This window comes from Saccoglossus kowalevskii, chromosome 3 (assembly GCF_978046115.1).
Source record: "Saccoglossus kowalevskii chromosome 3, keSacKowa6.1, whole genome shotgun sequence".
In the NCBI taxonomy this organism is placed as follows: domain Eukaryota; kingdom Metazoa; phylum Hemichordata; class Enteropneusta; family Harrimaniidae; genus Saccoglossus; species Saccoglossus kowalevskii.
The window spans coordinates 44,811,820-44,835,418 of record NC_140643.1 but is presented as its reverse complement, the minus strand read 5'-3'; the positions used below and the strand labels follow the sequence as shown (position 1 = coordinate 44,835,418).

At 39.0% G+C, this 23,599-nt stretch overlaps 1 protein-coding gene and 1 long non-coding RNA gene across 2 annotated transcripts in view; one reads left to right on the top strand and one right to left on the bottom strand.

Moving 5' to 3' along the window:
* LOC146748013 (uncharacterized) overlaps positions 1–23,502 on the top strand; it is a 41,035-nt gene extending 17,533 nt beyond the window's left edge. Inside the window, exons 2-3 of the long non-coding RNA XR_014929007.1 lie at positions 18,042–18,156; positions 23,166–23,502. This is a non-coding gene — a long non-coding RNA (uncharacterized LOC146748013). The remainder of the gene's footprint in view (positions 1–18,041; positions 18,157–23,165) is intronic.
* On the bottom strand, positions 20,953–23,556 carry LOC100374004 (ragulator complex protein LAMTOR5 homolog). The gene is made up of 4 exons (XM_002732113.3): positions 23,436–23,556; positions 22,544–22,605; positions 21,967–22,084; positions 20,953–21,343 (listed from the first exon to the last, which is right to left on the bottom strand). Exons 1-4 carry the CDS (start codon positions 23,468–23,470, stop codon positions 21,283–21,285), a joined length of 276 nt encoding a protein of 91 aa, XP_002732159.1. The 5' UTR covers positions 23,471–23,556; the 3' UTR covers positions 20,953–21,282.
* Positions 23,557–23,599: the final 43 nt, after the last annotated feature.

Below are 23,599 nucleotides of genomic sequence, written 5' to 3'. Positions count from 1 at the left end.
TATTTTCATAAGTGATGCAGTGTATCCTGTGACTGTATTTCTATGAGTGATGCAGTGTATCCTGTGACTGTATTTTCATAAGTGATTCAGTGTATCCTGTGACTGTATTTTCATAAGTGATGCAGTGTATCCTGTGACTGTATTTCTATGAGTTATGCAGTGTATCCTGTGACTGTATTTCTATGAGTGATGCAGTGTATCCTGTGACTGTATTGCCATAAGTGATGCAGTGTATCGTGTGACTGCATTTCTATGAGTGATGCAGTATATCCTGTGACTGTATTTCTATGAGTGATGCAGTGTATTCTGTGACTGTATTTCTATTAGTGATGCAGTGTATTCTGTGACTGTATTTCTATGAGTGATGCAGTGTATTCTGTGACTGTATTTCTATGAGTGATGCAGTGTATCTTGTGACTGTATTTCTATGAGTGATGCAGTGTATCTTGTGACTGTATTTCTATTAGTGATGCAGTATATTCTGTGACTGTATTTCTATGAGTGATGCAGTGTATTCTGTGACTGTCTTTCTATGAGTAATGCAGTGTATCCTGTGACTGTATTTCTATGAGTGATGCAGTGTATCTTGTGACTGTATTTCTATGAGTGATGCAGTGTATTCTGTGATTGTATTTACATTAGTGATGCAGTGTATCCTGTGACTGTATTTTCATGAGTAATGCAGTGTATCCTGTGACTGTATTTCTATGAGTGATGCAGTGTATCCTGTGACTGTATTCCCATAAGTGATGCAGTGTATCCTGTGACTGTATTCCCATAAGTGATGCAGTGTATCCTGTGACTGCATTTCTATGAGTGATGCAGTGTATCCTGTGACTGTATTTCTATGAGTGATGCAGTGTATCCTGTGACTGTATTTTCATAAGTGATGCAGTGTATCCTGTGACTGTATTTCTATGAGTGATGCAGTGTATCCTGTGACTGTATTTTCATAAGTGATGCAGTGTATCCTGTGACTGTATTTTCATAAGTGATGCAGTGTATCCTGTGACTGTATTTCTATGAGTTATGCAGTGTATCCTGTGACTGTATTTCTATGAGTGATGCAGTGTATCCTGTGACTGTATTGCCATAAGTGATGCAGTGTATCCTGTGACTGCATTTCTATGAGTGATGCAGTGTATCCTGTGACTGTATTTCTATGAGTGATGCAGTGTATTCTGTGACTGTATTTCTATTAGTGATGCAGTGTATTCTGTGACTGTATTTCTATGAGTGATGCAGTGTATTCTGTGACTGTATTTCTATGAGTGATGCAGTGTATCTTGTGACTGTATTTCTATGAGTGATGCAGTGTATCTTGTGACTGTATTTCTATTAGTGATGCAGTATATTCTGTGACTGTATTTCTATGAGTGATGCAGTGTATTCTGTGACTGTATTTCTATGAGTGATGCAGTGTATTCTGTGACTGTATTTATATTAGTGATGCAGTGTATCCTGTGACTGTATTTCTATGAGTGATGCAGTGTATCTTGTGACTGTATTTCTATACGTGATGGAGTGTATCTTGTGACTGTATTTCTATGAGTGATGCAGTGTATTCTGTGACTGTATTTATATTAGTGATGCAGTGTATCCTGTGACTGTATTTTCATGAGTGATGCAGTGTATCCTGTGACTGTATTCCCATAAGTGATGCAGTGTATCCTCTGACTACATTTCTATGAGTGATGCAGTGTATCCAGTGACTGTGTTTCTATGAGTGATGCAGTGTATTCTGTGACTGTATTTCTATAAGTGATGCAGTGTATCTTGTGACTGTATTTCTATACGTGATGGAGTGTATCTTGTGACTGTATTTCTATGAGTGATGCAGTGTATTCTGTGACTGTATTTATATTAGTGATGCAGTGTATCCTGTGACTGTATTTTCATGAGTGATGCAGTGTATCCTGTGACTGTATTCCCATAAGTGATGCAGTGTATTCTCTGACTACATTTCTATGAGTGATGCAGTGTATCCAGTGACTGTGTTTCTATGAGTGATGCAGTGTATTCTGTGACTGTATTTCTGTGAGTGATGCAAAGTATCCTGTGACTGTATTTCTATGAGTGATGCAGTGTATCTTGTGACTGTATTCCTATGAGTGATGCAAAGTATCCTGTGACTGTATTTCTATGAGTGATGCAGTGTATTCTGTGACTGTATTTCTATGAGTGGTGCAGTGTATCTTGTGACTGTATTTCTATGAGTGATGCAGTGTATTCTGTGACTGTATTTCTATGAGTGATGCAGTGTATCCTGTGACTGTATTTCTATGAGTGATGCAGTGTATTCTGTGACTGTACTTCTATGAGTGATGCAGTGTATCCTGTGACTGTATTTCTATGAGTGATGCAGTGTATTCTGTGACTGTACTTCTATGAGTGATGCAGTGTATCCTGTGACTGTATTTCTATGAGTGATGCAGTGTATCCTGTGACTGTATTCCCATAAGTGATGCAGTGTATCCTCTGACTGCATTTCTATGAGTGATGCAGTGTATCCTGTGACTGTATTTCTATGAGTGATGGAGTGTATCCTGTGACTGTATTTCTATGAGTGATGCAGTGTATTATATGACTGTATTTCTATGAGTGGTGCAGTGTATCTTGTGATTGTATTTCTATGAGTGATGCAGTGTATTCTGTGACTGTATTTCTATGAGTGATGCAGTGTATCCTGTGACTGTATTTCTCTGAGTTATGCAGTGTATCCTGTGACTGTATTTCTATGAGTGATGCAGTGTATCATGTGACTGTATTCCCATAAGTGATGCAGTGTATCCTCTGACTGCATTTCTATGAGTGATGCAGTGTATCCTGTGACTGTATTTCTATAAGTGATGCAGTGTATCCTGAGACTGTATTTCCATGAGTGACGCAGTGTATCCTGTGACTGTATTTCTATGAGTGATGCAGTGTATCCTGTGACTGTATTTCTATGAGTGATGCAGTGTATCCTGTGACTGTATTTTGATAAGTGATGCAGTGTATCCTGAGACTGTATTTTCAGGGGTGACGCAGTGTATCCTGTGACTGTATTTCTATGAGTGATGCAGTGTATCCTGTGACTGTATTTCTATGAGTGATGCAGTGTATTCTGAGACTGTATTTTCATGAGTGACGCAGTGTATCTTGTGACTGTATTTCTATGAGTGATGCAGTGTATTCTGTGACTGTATTTACATGAGTGATGCAGTGTATCCTGTGACTGTATTTCTATGAGTGATGCAGTGTATCCTGTGACTGTATTTTCATGAGTGACGCAGTGTATCTTGTGACTGTATTTCTATGACTGATGCAGTGTATCTTGTGACTGTATTTCCATGAGTGATGCAGTGTATTCTGTGACTGTATTTTCATGAGTGACGCAGTGTATCCTGTGACTGTATTTCTATGAGTGATGCAGTGTATTCTGTGACTGTATTTCTATGAGTGATGCAGTGTATCTTGTGATTGTATTTCTATGAGTGATGCAGTTTATCCTGTGACTGTATTTCTATGAGTGATGCAGTGTATTCTGTGACTGTATTTCTATGAGTGATGCAGTGTATCCTGTGACTGTATTTCTATGAGTGATGCAGTGTATTCTGTGACTGTATTTCTATGAGTAATGTAGTGTATCCTGTGACTGTCTTTCTATGAGTGATGCAGTGTATCCTGTGAATGTATTTCTATGAGTGATGCAGTGTATTCTGTGACTGTATTTCTATGAGTGATGCAGTGTATCCTGTGACTGTATTTCTATGAGTGATGCAGTATATTCTGTGACTGTATTTCTATGAGTGATGCAGTGTATCCTGTGACTGTATTTCAATGAGTGATGCAGTGTATTCTGTGACTGTCTTTCTATGAGTAATGCAGTGTATCCTGTGACTGTATTTCTATGAGTGATTCAGTGTATCTTGTGACTGTATTTCTATGAGTGATGCAGTGTATTCTGTGATTGTATTTACATTAGTGATGCAGAGTATCCTGTGACTGTATTTTCATGAGTAATGCAGTGTATCCTGTGACTGTATTTCTATGAGTGATGCAGTGTATCCTGTGACTGTATTCCCATAAGTGATGCAGTGTATCCTGTGACTGTATTCCCATAAGTGATGCAGTGTATCCTGTGACTGCATTTCTATGAGTGATGCAGTGTATCCTGTGACTGTATTTCCATGAGTGATGCAGTGTATCCTGTGACTGTATTTTCATAAGTGATGCAGTGTATCCTGTGACTGTATTTCTATGAGTGATGCAGTGTATCCTGTGACTGTATTTTCATAAGTGATGCAGTGTATCCTGTGACTGTATTTCTATGAGTTATGCAGTGTATCCTGTGACTGTATTTCTATGAGTGATGCAGTGTATCCTGTGACTGTATTGCCATAAGTGATGCAGTGTATCCTGTGACTGCATTTCTATGAGTGATGCAGTGTATCCTGTGACTGTATTTCTATGAGTGATGCAGTGTATTCTGTGACTGTATTTCTATTAGTGATGCAGTGTATTCTGTGACTGTATTTCTATGAGTGATGCAGTGTATTCTGTGACTGTATTTCTATGAGTGATGCAGTGTATCTTGTGACTGTATTTCTATGAGTGATGCAGTGTATCTTGTGACTGTATTTCTATTAGTGATGCAGTATATTCTGTGACTGTATTTCTATGAGTGATGCAGTGTATTCTGTGACTGTATTTCTATGAGTGATGCAGTGTATCTTGTGACTGTATTTCTATGAGTGATGCAGTGTATCTTGTGACTGTATTTCTATGAGTGATGCAGTGTATTCTGTGACTGTATTTCTATGAGTGATGCAGTGTATCCTGTGACTGTATTTCTATGAGTGATGCAGTGTATTCTGTGACTGTATTTATATTAGTGATGCAGTGTATCCTGTGACTGTATTTCTATGAGTGATGCAGTGTATCTTGTGACTGTATTTCTATACGTGATGGAGTGTATCTTGTGACTGTATTTCTATGAGTGATGCAGTGTATTCTGTGACTGTATTTACATTAGTGATGCAGTGTATCCTGTGACTGTATTTTCATGAGTGATGCAGTGTATCCTGTGACTGTATTCCCATAAGTGATGCAGTGTATCCTCTGACTACATTTCTATGAGTGATGCAGTGTATCCAGTGACTGTGTTTCTATGAGTGATGCAGTGTATTCTGTGACTGTATTTCTGTGAGTGATGCAAAGTATCCTGTGACTGTATTTCTATGAGTGATGTAGTGTATTCTGTGACTGTATTTCTATGAGTGGTGCAGTGTATCTTGTGACTGTATTTCTATGAGTGATGCAGTGTATTCTGACACTGTATTTCTATGAGTGATGCAGTGTATCCTGTGACTGTATTTCTATGAGTGATGCAGTGTATTCTGTGACTGTATTTCTATGAGTGATGCAGTGTATCCTGTGACTGTATTTCTATGAGTGATGCAGTGTATCATGTGACTGTATTCCCATAAGTGATGCAGTGTCTCCTCTGACTGCATTTCTATGAGTGATGCAGTGTATCCTGTGACTGTATTTCTATGAGTGATGCAGTGTATCCTGTGACTGTATTTCTATGAGTGATGCAGTGTATTCTATGACTGTATTTCTATGAGTTATGCAGTGTATCTTGTGATTGTATTTCTATGAGTGATGCAGTGTATCCTGTGACTGTATTTCCATGAGTGATGCAGTGTATCCTGTGACTGTATTTCCATGAGTGATGCAGTGTATTCTGTGACTGTATTTCCATGAGTGATGCGGTGTATCCTGTGACTGTATTTTTATGAAATGCAGTGTATCCTGTGACTGTATTTCTATGAGTGATGCAGTGTATCATGTGACTGTATTTCTATGAGTGATGCAGTGTATTCTGTGACTGTATTTCCATGAGTGATGCAGTGTATCCTGTGACTGTATTTCCATGAGTGATGGAGTGTATATCCTGTGACTGTATTTCTATGAGTGATGCAGTGTATTTTGTGACTGTATTTCCATGAATGATGCAGTGTTTTCTGTGAGTGTATTTCCATGAGTGATGGAGTGTATCCTGTGACTGCATTTCTATGAGTGATGCAGTGTATTCTGTGACTGTATTTCTATGAGTGATGCAGTGTATCCTGTGACTGTATTTCTATGAGTGATGCAGTGTATTCTGTGACTGTATTTCAATGAGTAATGTAGTGTATCCTGTGACTGTCTTTCTGTGAGTGATGCAGTGTATCCTGTGACTGTATTTCTATGAGTGATGCAGTGTATTCTGTGACTGTATTTCTATGAGTGATGCAGTGTATCCTGTGACTGTATTTCTATGAGTGATGCAGTATATTCTGTGACTGTATTTCTATGAGTGATGCAGTGTATCCTGTGACTGTATTTCTATGAGTGATGCAGTATATTCTGTGACTGTATTTCTATGAGTGATGCAGTGTATCCTGTGACTGTATTTCAATGAGTGATGTAGTGTATTCTGTGACTGTCTTTCTATGAGTAATGCAGTGTATCCTGTGACTGTATTTCTATGAGTGATGCAGTGTATCTTGTGACTGTATTTCTATGAGTGATGCAGTGTATTCTGTGATTGTATTTACATTAGTGATGCAGTGTATCCTGTGACTGTATTTTCATGAGTAATGCAGTGTATCCTGTGACTTTATTTCTATGAGTGATGCAGTGTATCCTGTGACTGTATTCCCATAAGTGATGCAGTGTATCCTGTGACTGTATTCCCATAAGTGATGCAGTGTATCCTGTGACTGTATTTCTATGAGTGATGCAGTGTATTCTGTGACTGTATTTCAATGAGTAATGTAGTGTATCCTGTGACTGTCTTTCTGTGAGTGATGCAGTGTATCCTGTGACTGTATTTCTATGAGTGATGCAGTGTATTCTGTGACTGTATTTCTATGAGTGATGCAGTGTATCCTGTGACTGTATTTCTATGAGTGATGCAGTATATTCTGTGACTGTATTTCTATGAGTGATGCAGTGTATCCTGTGACTGTATTTCTATGAGTGATGCAGTATATTCTGTGACTGTATTTCTATGAGTGATGCAGTGTATCCTGTGACTGTCTTTCTGTGAGTGATGCAGTGTATCCTGTGACTGTATTTCTATGAGTGATGCAGTGTATTCTGTGACTGTATTTCTATGAGTGATGCAGTGTATCCTGTGACTGTATTTCTATGAGTGATGCAGTATATTCTGTGACTGTATTTCTATGAGTGATGCAGTGTATCCTGTGACTGTATTTCTATGAGTGATGCAGTATATTCTGTGACTGTATTTCTATGAGTGATGCAGTGTATCCTGTGACTGTATTTCAATGAGTGATACAGTGTATTCTGTGACTGTCTTTCTATGAGTAATGCAGTGTATCCTGTGACTGTATTTCTATGAGTGATGCAGTGTATCTTGTGACTGTATTTCTATGAGTGATGCAGTGTATTCTGTGATTGTATTTACATTAGTGATGCAGTGTATCCTGTGACTGTATTTTCATGAGTAATGCAGTGTATCCTGTGACTTTATTTCTATGAGTGATGCAGTGTATCCTGTGACTGTATTCCCATAAGTGATGCAGTGTATCCTGTGACTGTATTCCCATAAGTGATGCAGTGTATCCTGTGACTGCATTTCTATGAGTGATGCAGTGTATCCTGTGACTGTATTTCTATGAGTGATGCAGTGTATCCTGTGACTGTATTTTCATAAGTGATGCAGTGTATCCTGTGACTGTATTTCTATGAGTGATGCAGTGTATCCTGTGACTGTATTTTCATAAGTGATGCAGTGTATCCTGTGACTGTATTTCTATGAGTTATGCAGTGTATCCTGTGACTGTATTTCTATGAGTGATGCAGTGTATCCTGTGACTGTATTGCCATAAGTGATGCAGTGTATCCTGTGACTGCATTTCTATGAGTGATGCAGTGTATCCTGTGACTGTATTTCTATGAGTGATGCAGTGTATTCTGTGACTGTATTTCTATTAGTGATGCAGTGTATTCTGTGACTGTATTTCTATGAGTGATGCAGTGTATTCTGTGACTGTATTTCTATGAGTGATGCAGTGTATCTTGTGACTGTATTTCTATGAGTGATGCAGTGTATCTTGTGACTGTATTTCTATTAGTGATGCAGTATATTCTGTGACTGTATTTCTATGAGTGATGCAGTGTATTCTGTGACTGTATTTCTATGAGTGATGCAGTGTATCTTGTGACTGTATTTCTATGAGTGATGCAGTGTATCTTGTGACTGTATTTCTATGAGTGATGCAGTGTATTCTGTGACTGTATTTCTATGAGTGATGCAGTGTATCCTGTGACTGTATTTCTATGAGTGATGCAGTGTATTCTGTGACTGTATTTATATTAGTGATGCAGTGTATCCTGTGACTGTATTTCTATGAGTGATGCAGTGTATCTTGTGACTGTATTTCTATACGTGATGGAGTGTATCTTGTGACTGTATTTCTATGAGTGATGCAGTGTATTCTGTGACTGTATTTATATTAGTGATGCAGTGTATCCTGTGACTGTATTGTCATGAGTGATGCAGTGTATCCTGTGACTGTATTCCCATAAGTGATGCAGTGTATCCTCTGACTACATTTCTATGAGTGATGCAGTGTATCCAGTGACTGTGTTTCTATGAGTGATGCAGTGTATTCTGTGACTGTATTTCTGTGAGTGATGCAAAGTATCCTGTGACTGTATTTCTATGAGTGATGTAGTGTATTCTGTGACTGTATTTCTATGAGTGGTGCAGTGTATCTTGTGACTGTATTTCTATGAGTGATGCAGTGTATTCTGTGACTGTATTTCTATGAGTGATGCAGTGTATCCTGTGACTGTATTTCTATGAGTGATGCAGTGTATTCTGTGACTGTATTTCTATGAGTGATGCAGTGTATCCTGTGACTGTATTTCTATGAGTGATGCAGTGTATCCTGTGACTGTATTCCCATAAGTGATGCAGTGTATCCTCTGACTGCATTTCTATGAGTGATGCAGTGTATCCTGTGACTGTATTTCTATGAGTGATGCAGTGTATCCTGTGACTGTATTTCTATGAGTGATGCAGTGTATTCTATGACTGTATTTCTATGAGTTATGCAGTGTATCTTGTGATTGTATTTCTATGAGTGATGCAGTGTATCCTGTGACTGTATTTCCATGAGTGATGCAGTGTATCCTGTGACGGTATTTCTATGAGTGATGCAGTGTATTCTGTGACTGTATTTCTATGAGTGATGCAGTGTATCCTGTGACTGTATTTCTCAGAGTTATGCAGTGTATCCTGTGACTGTATTTCTATGAGTTATGCAGTGTATCCTGTGACTGTATTCCCATAAGTGATGCAGTGTATCCTCTGACTGCATTTCTATGAGTGATGCAGTGTATCCTGTGACTGTATTTCTATAAGTGATGCAGTGTATCCTGAGACTGTATTTTCATGAGTGACGCAGTGTATCCTGTGACTGTATTTCTATGAGTGATGCAGTGTATCCTGTGACTGTATTTCTATGAGTGATGCAGTGTATCCTGTGACTGTATTTTGATAAGTGATGCAGTGTATCCTGAGACTGTATTTTCAGGGGTGACGCAGTGTATCCTGTGACTGTATTTCTATGAATAATGCAGTGTATCCTGTGACTGTATTTCTATGAGTGTGGCAGTGTATCCTGTGACTGTATTTCTATGAGTGATGCAGTGTTTTGTGTGACTGTATTTCTATGAGTGATGCAGTGTATCTTGTGACTGTATTTCTATGAGTGATGCGATGTATTCTGTGACTGTATTTCTATGAGTGATGCAGTGTATCCAGTGACTGTATTTATATGAGTGATGCAGTGTATCCTGTGACTGTATTTTCATAAGTGACGCAGTGTATCCTGAGACTGTATTTTCATGAGTGACGCTGTGTATCCTGTGACTGTATTTCTATGAGTGATGCAGTGTATCTTGTGACTGTATTTCTATGAGTGATGCAGTGTATCCTGTGACTGTATTTCTATGAGTGATGCAGTGTATCCTGTGACTGTATTTTCATAAGTGATGCAGTGTATCCTGAGACTGTATTTTCATGAGTGACGCAGTGTATCTTGTGACTGTATTTCTATGAGTGATGCAGTGTATTCTGTGACTGTATTTCTATGAGTGATGCAGTGTATCTTGTGACTGTATTTCTATGAGTGATGCAGTGTATTCTGTGACTGTATTTCTATGAGTGATGCAGTGTATCCTGTGACTGTATTTCTATGAGTGATGCAGTGTATTCTGTGACTGTATTTCTATGAGTAATGTAGTGTATCCTGTGACTGTCTTTCTATGAGTGATGCAGTGTATCCTGTGACTGTATTTCTATGAGTGATGCAGTGTATTCTGTGACTGTATTTCTATGAGTGATGCAGTGTATCCTGTGACTGTATTTCTATGAGTTATGCAGTGTATCCTGTGACTGTATTTCTATGAGTGATGCAGTATATTCTGTGACTGTATTTCTATGAGTGATGCAGTGTATCCTGTGACTGTATTTCTATGAGTGATGCAGTGTATTCTGTGACTGTATTTCTATGAGTGATGCAGTGTATCCTGTGACTGTATTTTGATAAGTGATGCAGTGTATCCTGAGACTGTATTTCTATGAGTGATGCAGTGTATCATGTGACTGTATTTCTATGAGTGATGCAGTGTATCATGTGACTGTATTTCTATGAGTGATGCAGTGTATTCTGTGACTGTATTTCCATGAGTGATGCAGTGTATCCTGTGACTGTATTTCCATGAGTGATGCAGTGTATCCTCTGACTGTATTTCTATGAGTGATGCAGTGTATCCAGTGACTGTATTTCTATGAGTGATGCAGTGTATTCTGTGACTGTATTTCTATGAGTAGTGTAGTGTATCCTGTGACTGTCTTTCTATGAGTGATGCAGTGTATCCTGTGACTGTATTTCTATGAGTGATGCAGTGTATTCTGTGACTGTATTTCTATGAGTGATGCAGTGTATCCTGTGACTGTATTTCTATGAGTTATGCAGTGTATCCTGTGACTGTATTTCTATGAGTGATGCAGTATATTCTGTGACTGTACTTCTATGAGTGATGCAGTGTATCCTGTGACTGTATTTCTATGAGTGATGCAGTGTATTCTGTGACTGTCTTTCTATGAGTGATGCAGTGTATCTTGTGACTGTATTTCTATGAGTGATGTAGTGTATCCTGTGACTGTATTTCTATGAGTGATGCAGTGTATCCTGTGACTGTATTTCTATGAGTGATGCAGTGTATTCTGTGACTGTATTTCTATGAGTGATGCAGTGTATCATGTGACTGTATTTCTATGAGTGATGCAGTGTATTCTGTGACTGTATTTCCATGAGTGATGCAGTATATCCTGTGACTGTATTTCCATGAGTGATGCAGTGTATTCTGTGACTGTATTTCCTTGAGTGATGCAGTGTATCCTGTGACTGTATTCCATGAGTGATGCAGTGTATTCTGTGACTGTATTTCCATGAGTGATGCGGTGTATCCTGTGACTGTATTTTTATGAAATGCAGTGTATCCTGTGACTGTATTTCTATGAGTGATGCAGTGTATCCTGTGACTGTATTTCTATGAGTGATGCAGTGTATCATGTGACTGTATTTCTATGAGTGATGCAGTGTATTCTGTGACTGTATTTCCATGAGTGATGCAGTGTATCCTGTGACTGTATTTCTATGAGTTATGCAGTGTATCCTGTGACTGTATTTCTATGAGTGACGCAGTGTATCCTGTGACTGTATTTCTATGAGTGATGCAGTATATTCTGTGACTGTATTTCTATGAGTGATGCAGTGTATCCTGTGAATGTATTTCTATGAGTGATGCAGTGTATTCTGTGACTGTCTTTCTATGAGTGATGCAGTATATTCTGTGACTGTATTTCTATGAGTGATGCAGTGTATCCTGTGACTGTATTTCTATGAGTGATGCAGTGTATTCTGTGACTGTATTTCTATGAGTGATGCAGTGTATCCTGTGACTGTATTTTGATAAGTGATGCAGTGTATCCTGAGACTGTATTTCTATGAGTGATGCAGTGTATCATGTGACTGTATTTCTATGAGTGATGCAGTGTATCATGTGACTGTATTTCTATGAGTGATGCAGTGTATTCTGTGACTGTATTTCCATGAGTGATGCAGTGTATCCTGTGACTGTATTTCCATGAGTGATGCAGTGTATCCTCTGACTGTATTTCTATGAGTGATGCAGTGTATCCAGTGACTGTATTTCTATGAGTGATGCAGTGTATTCTGTGACTGTATTTCTATGAGTAATGTAGTGTATCCTGTGACTGTCTTTCTATGAGTGATGCAGTGTATCCTGTGACTGTATTTCTATGAGTGATGCAGTGTATTCTGTGACTGTATTTCTATGAGTGATGCAGTGTATCCTGTGACTGTATTTCTATGAGTTATGCAGTGTATCCTGTGACTGTATTTCTATGAGTGATGCAGTATATTCTGTGACTGTACTTCTATGAGTGATGCAGTGTATCCTGTGACTGTATTTCTATGAGTGATGCAGTATATTCTGTGACTGTATTTCTATGAGTGATGCAGTGTATCCTGTGACTGTATTTCTATGAGTGATGCAGTGTATTCTGTGACTGTATTTCTATGAGTGATGCAGTGTATCCTGTGACTGTATTTTGATAAGTGATGCAGTGTATCCTGAGACTGTATTTCTATGAGTGATGCAGTGTATCATGTGACTGTATTTCTATGAGTGATGCAGTGTATCATGTGACTGTATTTCTATGAGTGATGCAGTGTATTCTGTGACTGTATTTCCATGAGTGATGCAGTGTATCCTGTGACTGTATTTCCATGAGTGATGCAGTGTATCCTCTGACTGTATTTCTATGAGTGATGCAGTGTATCCAGTGACTGTATTTCTATGAGTGATGCAGTGTATTCTGTGACTGTATTTCTATGAGTAATGTAGTGTATCCTGTGACTGTCTTTCTATGAGTGATGCAGTGTATCCTGTGACTGTATTTCTATGAGTGATGCAGTGTATTCTGTGACTGTATTTCTATGAGTGATGCAGTGTATCCTGTGACTGTATTTCTATGAGTTATGCAGTGTATCCTGTGACTGTATTTCTATGAGTGATGCAGTATATTCTGTGACTGCACTTCTATGAGTGATGCAGTGTATCCTGTGACTGTATTTCTATGAGTGATGCAGTGTATTCTGTGACTGTCTTTCTATGAGTGATGCAGTGTATCTAGTGACTGTATTTCTATGAGTGATGTAGTGTATCCTGTGACTGTATTTCTATGAGTGATGCAGTGTATCCTGTGACTGTATTTCTATGAGTGATGCAGTGTATTCTGTGACTGTATTTCTATGAGTGATGCAGTGTATCATGTGACTGTATTTCTATGAGTGATGCAGTGTATTCTGTGACTGTATTTCCATGAGTGATGCAGTGTATCCTGTGACTGTATTTCCATGAGTGATGCAGTGTATTCTGTGACTGTATTTCCTTGAGTGATGCAGTGTATCCTGTGACTGTATTCCATGAGTGATGCAGTGTATTCTGTGACTGTATTTCCATGAGTGATGCGGTGTATCCTGTGACTGTATTTTTATGAAATGCAGTGTATCCTGTGACTGTATTTCTATGAGTGATGCAGTGTATCCTGTGACTGTATTTCTATGAGTGATGCAGTGTATCATGTGACTGTATTTCTATGAGTGATGCAGTGTATCCTGTGACTGTATTTCTATGAGTGATGCAGTGTATTCTGTGACTGTATTTCTATGAGTGATGCAGTGTATCCTGTGACTGTATTTTGATAAGTGATGCAGTGTATCCTGAGACTGTATTTCTATGAGTGATGCAGTGTATCATGTGACTGTATTTCTATGAGTGATGCAGTGTCTCATGTGACTGTATTTCTATGAGTGATGCAGTGTATTCTGTGACTGTATTTCCATGAGTGATGCAGTGTATCCTGTGACTGTATTTCCATGAGTGATGCAGTGTATCCTCTGACTGTATTTCTATGAGTGATGCAGTGTATCCAGTGACTGTATTTCTATGAGTGATGCAGTGTATTCTGTGACTGTATTTCTATGAGTAATGTAGTGTATCCTGTGACTGTCTTTCTATGAGTGATGCAGTGTATCCTGTGACTGTATTTCTATGAGTGATGCAGTGTATTCTGTGACTGTATTTCTATGAGTGATGCAGTGTATCCTGTGACTGTATTTCTATGAGTTATGCAGTGTATCCTGTGACTGTATTTCTATGAGTGATGCAGTATATTCTGTGACTGTACTTCTATGAGTGATGCAGTGTATCCTGTGACTGTATTTCTATGAGTGATGCAGTGTATTCTGTGACTGTCTTTCTATGAGTGATGCAGTGTATCTTGTGACTGTATTTCTATGAGTGATGTAGTGTATCCTGTGACTGTATTTCTATGAGTGATGCAGTGTATCCTGTGACTGTATTTCTATGAGTGATGCAGTGTATTCTGTGACTGTATTTCTATGAGTGATGCAGTGTATCATGTGACTGTATTTCTATGAGTGATGCAGTGTATTCTGTGACTGTATTTCCATGAGTGATGCAGTGTATCCTGTGACTGTATTTCCATGAGTGATGCAGTGTATTCTGTGACTGTATTTCCTTGAGTGATGCAGTGTATCCTGTGACTGTATTCCATGAGTGATGCAGTGTATTCTGTGACTGTATTTCCATGAGTGATGTGGTGTATCCTGTGACTGTATTTTTATGAAATGCAGTGTATCCTGTGACTGTATTTCTATGAGTGATGCAGTGTATCCTGTGACTGTATTTCTATGAGTGATGCAGTGTATCATGTGACTGTATTTCTATGAGTGATGCAGTGTATTCTGTGACTGTATTTCCATGAGTGATGCAGTGTATCCTGTGACTGTATTTCTATGAGTTATGCAGTGTATCCTGTGACTGTATTTCTATGAGTGACGCAGTGTATCCTGTGACTGTATTTCTATGAGTGATGCAGTATATTCTGTGACTGTATTTCTATGAGTGATGCAGTGTATCCTGTGAATGTATTTCTATGAGTGATGCAGTGTATTCTGTGACTGTCTTTCTATGAGTGATGCAGTGTATCTTGTGACTGTATTTCTATGAGTGATGTAGTGTATCCTGTGACTGTATTTCTATGAGTGATGCAGTGTATCCTGTGACTGTATTTCTATGAGTGATGCAGTGTATTCTGTGACTGTATTTCTATGAGTGATGCAGTGTATCATGTGACTGTATTTCTATGAGTGATGCTGTGTATCTTGTGACTGTATTTCTATGAGTGATGCAGTGTATTCTGTGACTGTATTTCCATGAGTGATGCAGTGTATCCTGTAACTGTATTTCCATGAGTGATGCAGTGTATTCTGTGACTGTATTTCCTTGAGTGATGCCGTGTATCCTGTGACTGTATTTCCATGAGTGATGCAGTGTATTCTGTGACTGTATTTCCATGAGTGATGCAGTGTATCCTGTGACTGTATTTTTATGAAATGCAGTGTATCCTGTGACTGTATTTCTATGAGTGATGCAGTGTATCATGTGACTGTATTTCTATGAGTGATGCAGTGTATTCTGTGACTGTATTTCCATGAGTGATGCAGTGTATCCTGTGACTGTATTTCCATGAGTGATGGAGTGTATATCCTGTGACTGTATTTCTATGAGTGATGCAGTGTATTTTGTGACTGTATTTCTATGAGTGATGCGATGTATTCTGTGACTGTATTTTTATGAGTGATGCAGTGTATCCTGTGACTGTATTTCTATGAGTGATGCAGTGTATCCTGTGACTGCATTTCCATGAGTGATGCGGTGTATCATGTGACTGTATTTCTATGAGTTATGCAGTGTATCCTGTGACTGTCTTTCTATGAGTGATGCAGTGTATCTTGTGACTGTATTTCTATGAGTGATGCAGTGTATCTTGTGACTGTATTTCTATGAGTGATGTAGTGTATCCTGTGACTGTATTTCTATGAGTGATGCAGTGTATCCTGTGACTGTATTTCTATGAGTGATGCAGTGTATTCTGTGACTGTATTTCTATGAGTGATGCAGTGTATCATGTGACTGTATTTCTATGAGTGATGCAGTGTATTCTGTGACTGTATTTCCATGAGTGATGCAGTGTATCCTGTGACTGTATTTCCATAAGTGATGCAGTGTATTCTGTGACTGTATTTCCTTGAGTGATGCAGTGTATCCTGTGACTGTATTCCATGAGTGATGCAGTGTATTCTGTGACTGTATTTCCATGAGTGATGCGGTGTATCCTGTGACTGTATTTTTATGAAATGCAGTGTATCCTGTGACTGTATTTCTATGAGTGATGCAGTGTATCCTGTGACTGTATTTCTATGAGTGATGCAGTGTATCATGTGACTGTATTTCTATGAGTGATGCAGTGTATTCTGTGACTGTATTTCCATGAGTGATGGAGTGTATATCCTGTGACTGTATTTCTATGAGTGATGCAGTGTATCCTGTGACTGTATTTCTATGAGTGATGCAGTGTATTCTGTGACTGTATTTCTGAGTGATGTAGTGTATCCTGTGACTGTCTTTCTATGAGTGATGCAGTGTATCCTGTGACTGTATTTCTATGAGTGATGCAGTGTATTCTGTGACTGTATTTCTATGAGTGATGCAGTGTATCCTGTGACTGTATTTCTATGAGTGATGCAGTGTATCCTGTGACTGTATTTCTATGAGTGATGCAGTGTATCCTGTGACTGTATTTCTATGAGTGATGCAGTATATTCTGTGACTGTATTTCTATGAGTGATGCAGTGTATCCTGTGAATGTATTTCTATGAGTGATGCAGTGTATTCTGTGACTGTCTTTCTATGAGTGATGCAGTGTATCTTGTGACTGTATTTCTATGAGTGATGTAGTGTATCCTGTGACTGTATTTCTATGAGTGATGCAGTGTATCCTGTGACTGTATTTCTATGAGTGATGCAGTGTATTCTGTGACTGTATTTCTATGAGTGATGCAGTGTATCATGTGACTGTATTTCTATGAGTGATGCTGTGTATCTTGTGACTGTATTTCTATGAGTGATGCAGTGTATCCTGTAACTGTATTTCCATGAGTGATGCAGTGTATTCTGTGACTGTATTTCCTTGAGTGATGCCGTGTATCCTGTGACTGTATTTCCATGAGTGATGCAGTGTATTCTGTGACTGTATTTCCATGAGTGATGCGGTGTATCCTGTGACTGTATTTTTATGAAATGCAGTGTATCCTGTGACTGTATTTCTATGAGTGATGCAGTGTATCATGTGACTGTATTTCTATGAGTGATGCAGTGTATTCTGTGACTGTATTTCCATGAGTGATGCAGTGTATCCTGTGACTGTATTTCCATGAGTGATGGAGTGTATATCCTGTGACTGTATTTCTATGAGTGATGCAGTGTATTTTGTGACTGTATTTCCATGAATGATGCAGTGTTTTCTGTGAGTGTATTTCCATGAGTGATGGAGTGTATCCTGTGACTGTATTTCTATGAGTGATGCAGTGTATCCTGTGACTGTATTTTCATGAGTGACGCAGTGTATCCTGTGACTGTATTTCTATGAGTGATGCAGTGTATCCTGTGACTGTATTTCTATGAGTGATGCAGTGTATTCTGTGACTGCATTTCTATGAGTGATGCAGTGTATCCTGTGACTGTATTTCTATGAGTGATGCAGTGTATCCTGTGACTGTATTTCTACGAGTGATGCGATGTATTCTGTGACTGTATTTTTATGAGTGATGCAGTGTATCATGTGACTGTATTTTCATGAGTGATGCAGTGTATCCTGTGGCTGTATTTCCATGAGTGATGTGGAGTGTGTTGCAAAAATTCTGTAAGACAGAAATCTGAAAAAATGGTCTCTGCACAAAACATAGAAAATTTTCTTTCTGGCTTCAGGATACTGTTTATATATATATTGTTTTCAGCTATGAACTATGGTACAATGTTGTTCTTCCAGTGGCTATATGTTGTCCTCAATGGTAATTGTTTTAAAGTGCATAAGCAGCTCCCTCAACAACAAGGAAAATCACAGGAAAACTGGTGAGTTTGGGGGGGGATTGTCCTACAAGTATAATTGATGATATTCTCATTAAATAATAATTAGCCATTTACATGTTACTTTCAGCATGTCTGGTTTTTATCCTAAAAGGTGTGTTAAACTTAGGCAGAGGGTTCTCCGAACCCGCCTATTCACATAGTTCATACCCACCATAGACTCCAGTCAGTCAAAATGACTATCTTCAGCTACAAGGTCACTTTGTGGCCTTGACGTTGTTCTCACATATGCCCTTGGCCCTGGTAAGTTAGACTGAAGGGACCCCTTGCCCAATTTATAGTTTTATTAGAAATATCATTTTTTCATTTTTTGTTTTTTGTAGAGTTAACTGTTTTTTATTATTGCATAATTAGTAAGTTTATTGGTTTGTATGTTTTGATTTTGTATGTGCTTTTTTATTAAATGTAATTTATATCAATTTATATCTTCTGTGTCTTTACAAAAGTCTGCTTAGATCCTGGCACAATCTGAATGCGACAGGGATCTGTGGCCATGGGTGGGGGGTTTCTCTTCTCTCGTGAGGTGAGCTTCCCCGGAGACCACTGGAGTTAGTAAGTTGTAACCTGGCCCCTTGCCGAACATAAGCCCATCCCCCCTGTCGCAGAGGTAAGCGTCAAACATGCTTCCCCCGCTGCCGGGGTTAACAACCGCTCGAGGAAGAGGAGGAGCCATCACCTGGTCCTCTATTTCCCAGGGGTGCACCGCTACTCTTCTCTCCCACAGAAGGGTATGAGCGCTTGCCTCCTGGCTGACTCTGGCTAGCCTTAGGGCATTGCGTTTTCTGTGCTTGGGGCGCCCTCCATTTACCCTTGGCAGCGGCCAACTGGCTAGCGGATTCGACTTGTACCATTTGGTTTGTTACACCCTGAAGCTCTGATACTGTACCTGCTATCTCCCCGTCAAAGAGTGTGGGCGATGTCCAGTGTGCGTAACTGAGGCGGTGGCGTACCCCTGACTCAGTTCGCCGGCAAAAACATACGCGTCCAAAACCGCATCTCACTACATCGTAGTAGCCCCGACCAAGAGAGTTATATGACACTGGAGGATATCGCACATAACCGTGCGGTGGCCTACCATTAACTGTGTCGCCTGGTCTAGAAGGCGGATATGTTCTGCGGCCGCCTCCCTTACCCGGTTAGCAAAACAGAAATTCGTGGTACCGGGGTCTGGGGAAGGAGCCTTGGGGTCCAGTCGGGGCCGTTGGGATCAGAATCCGAAATTGCCCCAATAGGGTAGCGTTTGGTCCAGCGAAAAGGGTTATGCAAAAAATTACCCCAGCCAGGGGCCTTTGGCGTTAGCTCCTCAGTGGCTGACCAACGACAGCCCCTCGACACTGTCTGCACGCCCTCCACCGTGCTCAGCGTTCGGCTGGACCAGGGGAGACATGCGGGCGACCGTGAGTGGTTGTTTTAGGATCGAGGGTGGGGGAATATACACCGTGTCACCTGGATTGATAATATTCCGCATCACGCAAACGACGTGGCTCCCTGAGTCATTACGCATGGAAGACTCTGAGGGACCGCCCGAGGTACCCATTGTATCCGACACGGACGAACTGCCTCCTCTCAACTTAAATATGTGAGCGAGAGCGTGTTCGAGAGTGCGTCTCATGACAGGGTCGGCGAGAAGGGAGTCAAAACCCACAGCGGAGCTCGGACTTAAATTATTGAGTTCGGTACTGCACGGCGAACCTAGAATGCGAGCGGTGCTTCTTGTGTTTCTTCCTGCTTGCCGACTGAGAGGCCGCAGTGGAGACAGCTCGCTTCGACTGCATCTGGTCTACCCGGCCTGCCAGGGACGCAATTTGCCCCCACAGTCCTTCAACCATTGCCCTCATCTCAGAGGCAAAACTGGCGCCGTGCGAGGATGGATCCACAACGGGACCCAGAACGGGCCCCATAGGAGGAATGACCTTTTGGGGCACAGCCTCGCTGTTGCCGGTAAAGTCGGGTAACACATCGCCTGCAAAAACCCAAACCCCGCACGCAACTGACACACTGGTAGCATTTAGCATGTGGGTTCCAATCTTGTATGTTCTGCGCACAGTTGCTGCAAACCCGCCTCAAAACCTGAGGGGATAAAACCGGTGGCGAGCTTCTGGCGCTGTCAGTGCATCTATCCATTTCTAAATACATTGTAAATAAGACATGCATGAGGGAAAACAATTGTAAAAGGTGTTTTAATTTCTTTGTTGTGAGAAAATATTCCACACAAAGGGGAAAACGACACAAGGGTAAAAAATACAAGAAAAACATATCCTAGCAGATGGAATGTCAAATGCTGTGGCTGCAGCAATAACCCACGCAAACGAACCAGGCAGAGCCACCAAAAATCATCCCCGACGAGGTGGAGATGAAAGAAGAATGATTGCCTAGCCGTAATGGCACCGCCATATGGCCTCAGTCACGTGGTTTGTGACATAAGGGAAGAGAATCTTGGGGTCATGGGTCTCCCCCTGACCTAGATTCTATCTCTCAGTCACCGGCAGAATCGCTGATTAATGCCTACAGTTCAAAATAAGTCATTTTGACTGGCCGGTGTCTATGGTGGGTAATTGAATGTAGTGAATTGGTTATCCTGTTACTTTTTATGTAGTTGAACATCCGATTATAGCTTATAATACATCTGCATACTAAGTAGCTAATTTGCATCCTATTTTGACGTGTACATGGAAGTATGAGTAAAATCTATAATTTTGAGCATCACTAAGAAATGTTCAAGAAACATCATACTTGTAGCCTACACAATTGTGTACTGATATAAACATTATATATCACTAGTTACAATCATGACAAAGTTTATTCAAATGATTAACAATATGGTGCAATATGAATAGTAAACAAAAATTACATTTGTAAAGTCAGGTTGTAATGTATTTATATTTGAATCAAGTTATCGTTCTGAATTTTGAATATATTTCACATCTTTGAATGCCTTTTCCTTCTTTCAAAGCTTTTCATCCAGAGGAAATTTTATTTGATTTGAGTTACTATGAAAAAACTCAAACATCGAGAATGATATCGAAGAATGTTGGTGATGATGATAAAATGATTATATATAGGATGATATATAAATATGATTCACAGCAAGGGACGTCATCTGTATGGGCATCATGATGCTACTTTGTATATTGCCATTGTAACATTATCATGCGACTTGATCAAAATATTACTGGAATTAAAAAAAAATTAATAATAATGAACAGTTGTGAGAAATAATTGCAGTGCTACATCAAGTGACACCAATGTCAGCAACTTTTTCTATTGTGATTTATTATCACTTGAATGGATACATTGAAAACTACTCAAAAACTTAAATTCACACAGCACATTGTATGAAATCCATAAATTCATTGATTTAAGTTCTGTTAGTAAATATGACAAATTAATCTACACATTAAGTATTAGCATATTCTAAAACATAGAACCACATGTGGGTGCCCTAGAGTACTATACTGTAATCTGAATCTTTACCCTTGCCATAGATCTCGTCTTTTACAATGTCCAATGTTCTTCAAAAATAAATGGTTCCATGTGACTTTTTAGATGAAGTCACACTTATAGAAATCAAGATACTAGGCACTATTTAATAAAATTTTATAAAATAATTTGAAGATTTTACACAAGAGATGTTTCAGTAACCAAAATTACAGAAATCACAATTTACAAAATTTTCACAATTCACAGTGTAACACATAGTGAACAAAAACCATGTAACTACACAAATGATGAGGTGGCATATGTTTTGCCACTGCACTGTATTCCTGTAAGCTCATTCACGTACTACATGCTTACCATGTATCAGATTCAAGGCATACAACAGGACATTTCTGCTCATCACTGGATAACTGTTTGCCAGCTTCAGCCAAGGATGACATTAGGCCAGCACCACTTACTTGAGCATTACCTTTGGCTACAATACAAAATACAGTATTAGAAAACAGAAGTACTAATGCAATATTCCATATAGAAAATTTGGCTTTTGATAGATGCATAACATTCAGTACTTCAAACATCAATGCTTAGATATACTGGCAGTACTGTAACCATTGTTTTGGAGAAAATAGAGAACCAAAAATTCACCATTTCTCATATGTGTAGATGCTCCAATAAAAGCTGCATCCCCTCTGTTGCATTGTATCATTTTAATAGAAGTTGTGGCTTCTAATACAGATTTTAGAGTAATATAGAAGATAGCTCTGATCAGCACCACCGAAACAACACACAATTTCCCATCAGCAATGGAGGCAAAGTGATATCACAGCACATATATTGTTATATTTATGTGCCTTTATTACAGATCTTTCATAACATGACACATATTCAAAACAAATAACATGTTATATTACAATGTATGATAGCAGAGACATACATGCCAGACAAAGGCCTTGGTGGTCAGCAGCTAATACTCCAACGACACCATGAACATTCATACTGCAATTGAAATGAAAATATTAGTGAGAAACCAAGTAGAGATACATGTATAATGAGTTTGACAAAAGCATGAGAGTTTTTTATATCAAATATGTTTTACAGATTTCAAATGATGACTAAAAACAGCTAGACCAATCACGACATGAAAGAAGGAGTAATTTACAGAGTGATGACCAAAATAATTTGGGGTTAATAAAATTTGAGAAACAAATAACTAGATTATTTCAATTTTTTTCTTAAGACAACAAATAGATTTGCATTTACTTTCAGCGTAAATCAAATCTATTCTAATACGAAATTGTCTCAACAAGCTAACAGGTTTCAACAGCAAATCAGTAAACCGTGCATGTCTGTGTTAGGCAAGCGTCTATTGAATGTTTTGACCATGTTACTGTGTTGATAGTATACATGTAATGATAATTATCTTGATTGTGTTCGTATCCTTATTAGAATCTTGAATAAAATTCTACACCATCTATGTGAACATTTTGATTTTTAATGTGTTTGCCACTTTTGTTTTTGATTTATTAATATTAACGTTTAATTTCCATTTTTTGCAGTAAATTTGAAGACCGTATAGTGCAAACCTGCATTCTTTTCTGATAGTAGAATTAATGAAGTATGTTCAGGCATAGTCTCTATGGAGCCTATGGTTGAGGCTGAATGAGAATGATATAACATCAAAATCGGGGTATATCACACCACTGCACTGGCAGGGCGCTGGATGACCTCCCTGATCACACGCATTGAAACATAATATTACGTTCACATACATGTGATACTGACAAATTTGTTTAATTGTGGTGTGAAATTCATTGTGCTGTACTTACGTATCATCCAATTGTTTGTCTAAAGACTCCTCCATGCTTTACTAAAAGTTTTCTGTGAAAAAATAAAGCGAAACACGTCTTCGAAGTAAAATATACCAACTTCCGGTTTACAAATGACCCTCTAACTTAATAATTATAACCATTATGTGTAATGAATATATTAC

Bases quoted from the DNA above. Each gene is read 5' to 3' on its own strand.
- LOC100374004 (XM_002732113.3), bottom strand. From the start codon at position 23,470: ATGGAGGAGTCTTTAGACAAACAATTGGATGATAC. The intron at 22,085-22,543 runs GTATGTCTCTGC...TTTGTATTGTAG, and splicing joins CCAAGGCCTTTGTCTGGCAT to CCAAAGGTAATGCTCAAGTA. The intron at 21,344-21,966 runs GTAAGCATGTAG...TTTTAATTCCAG, and splicing joins TGCCTTGAATCTGATACATG to TAATATTTTGATCAAGTCGC.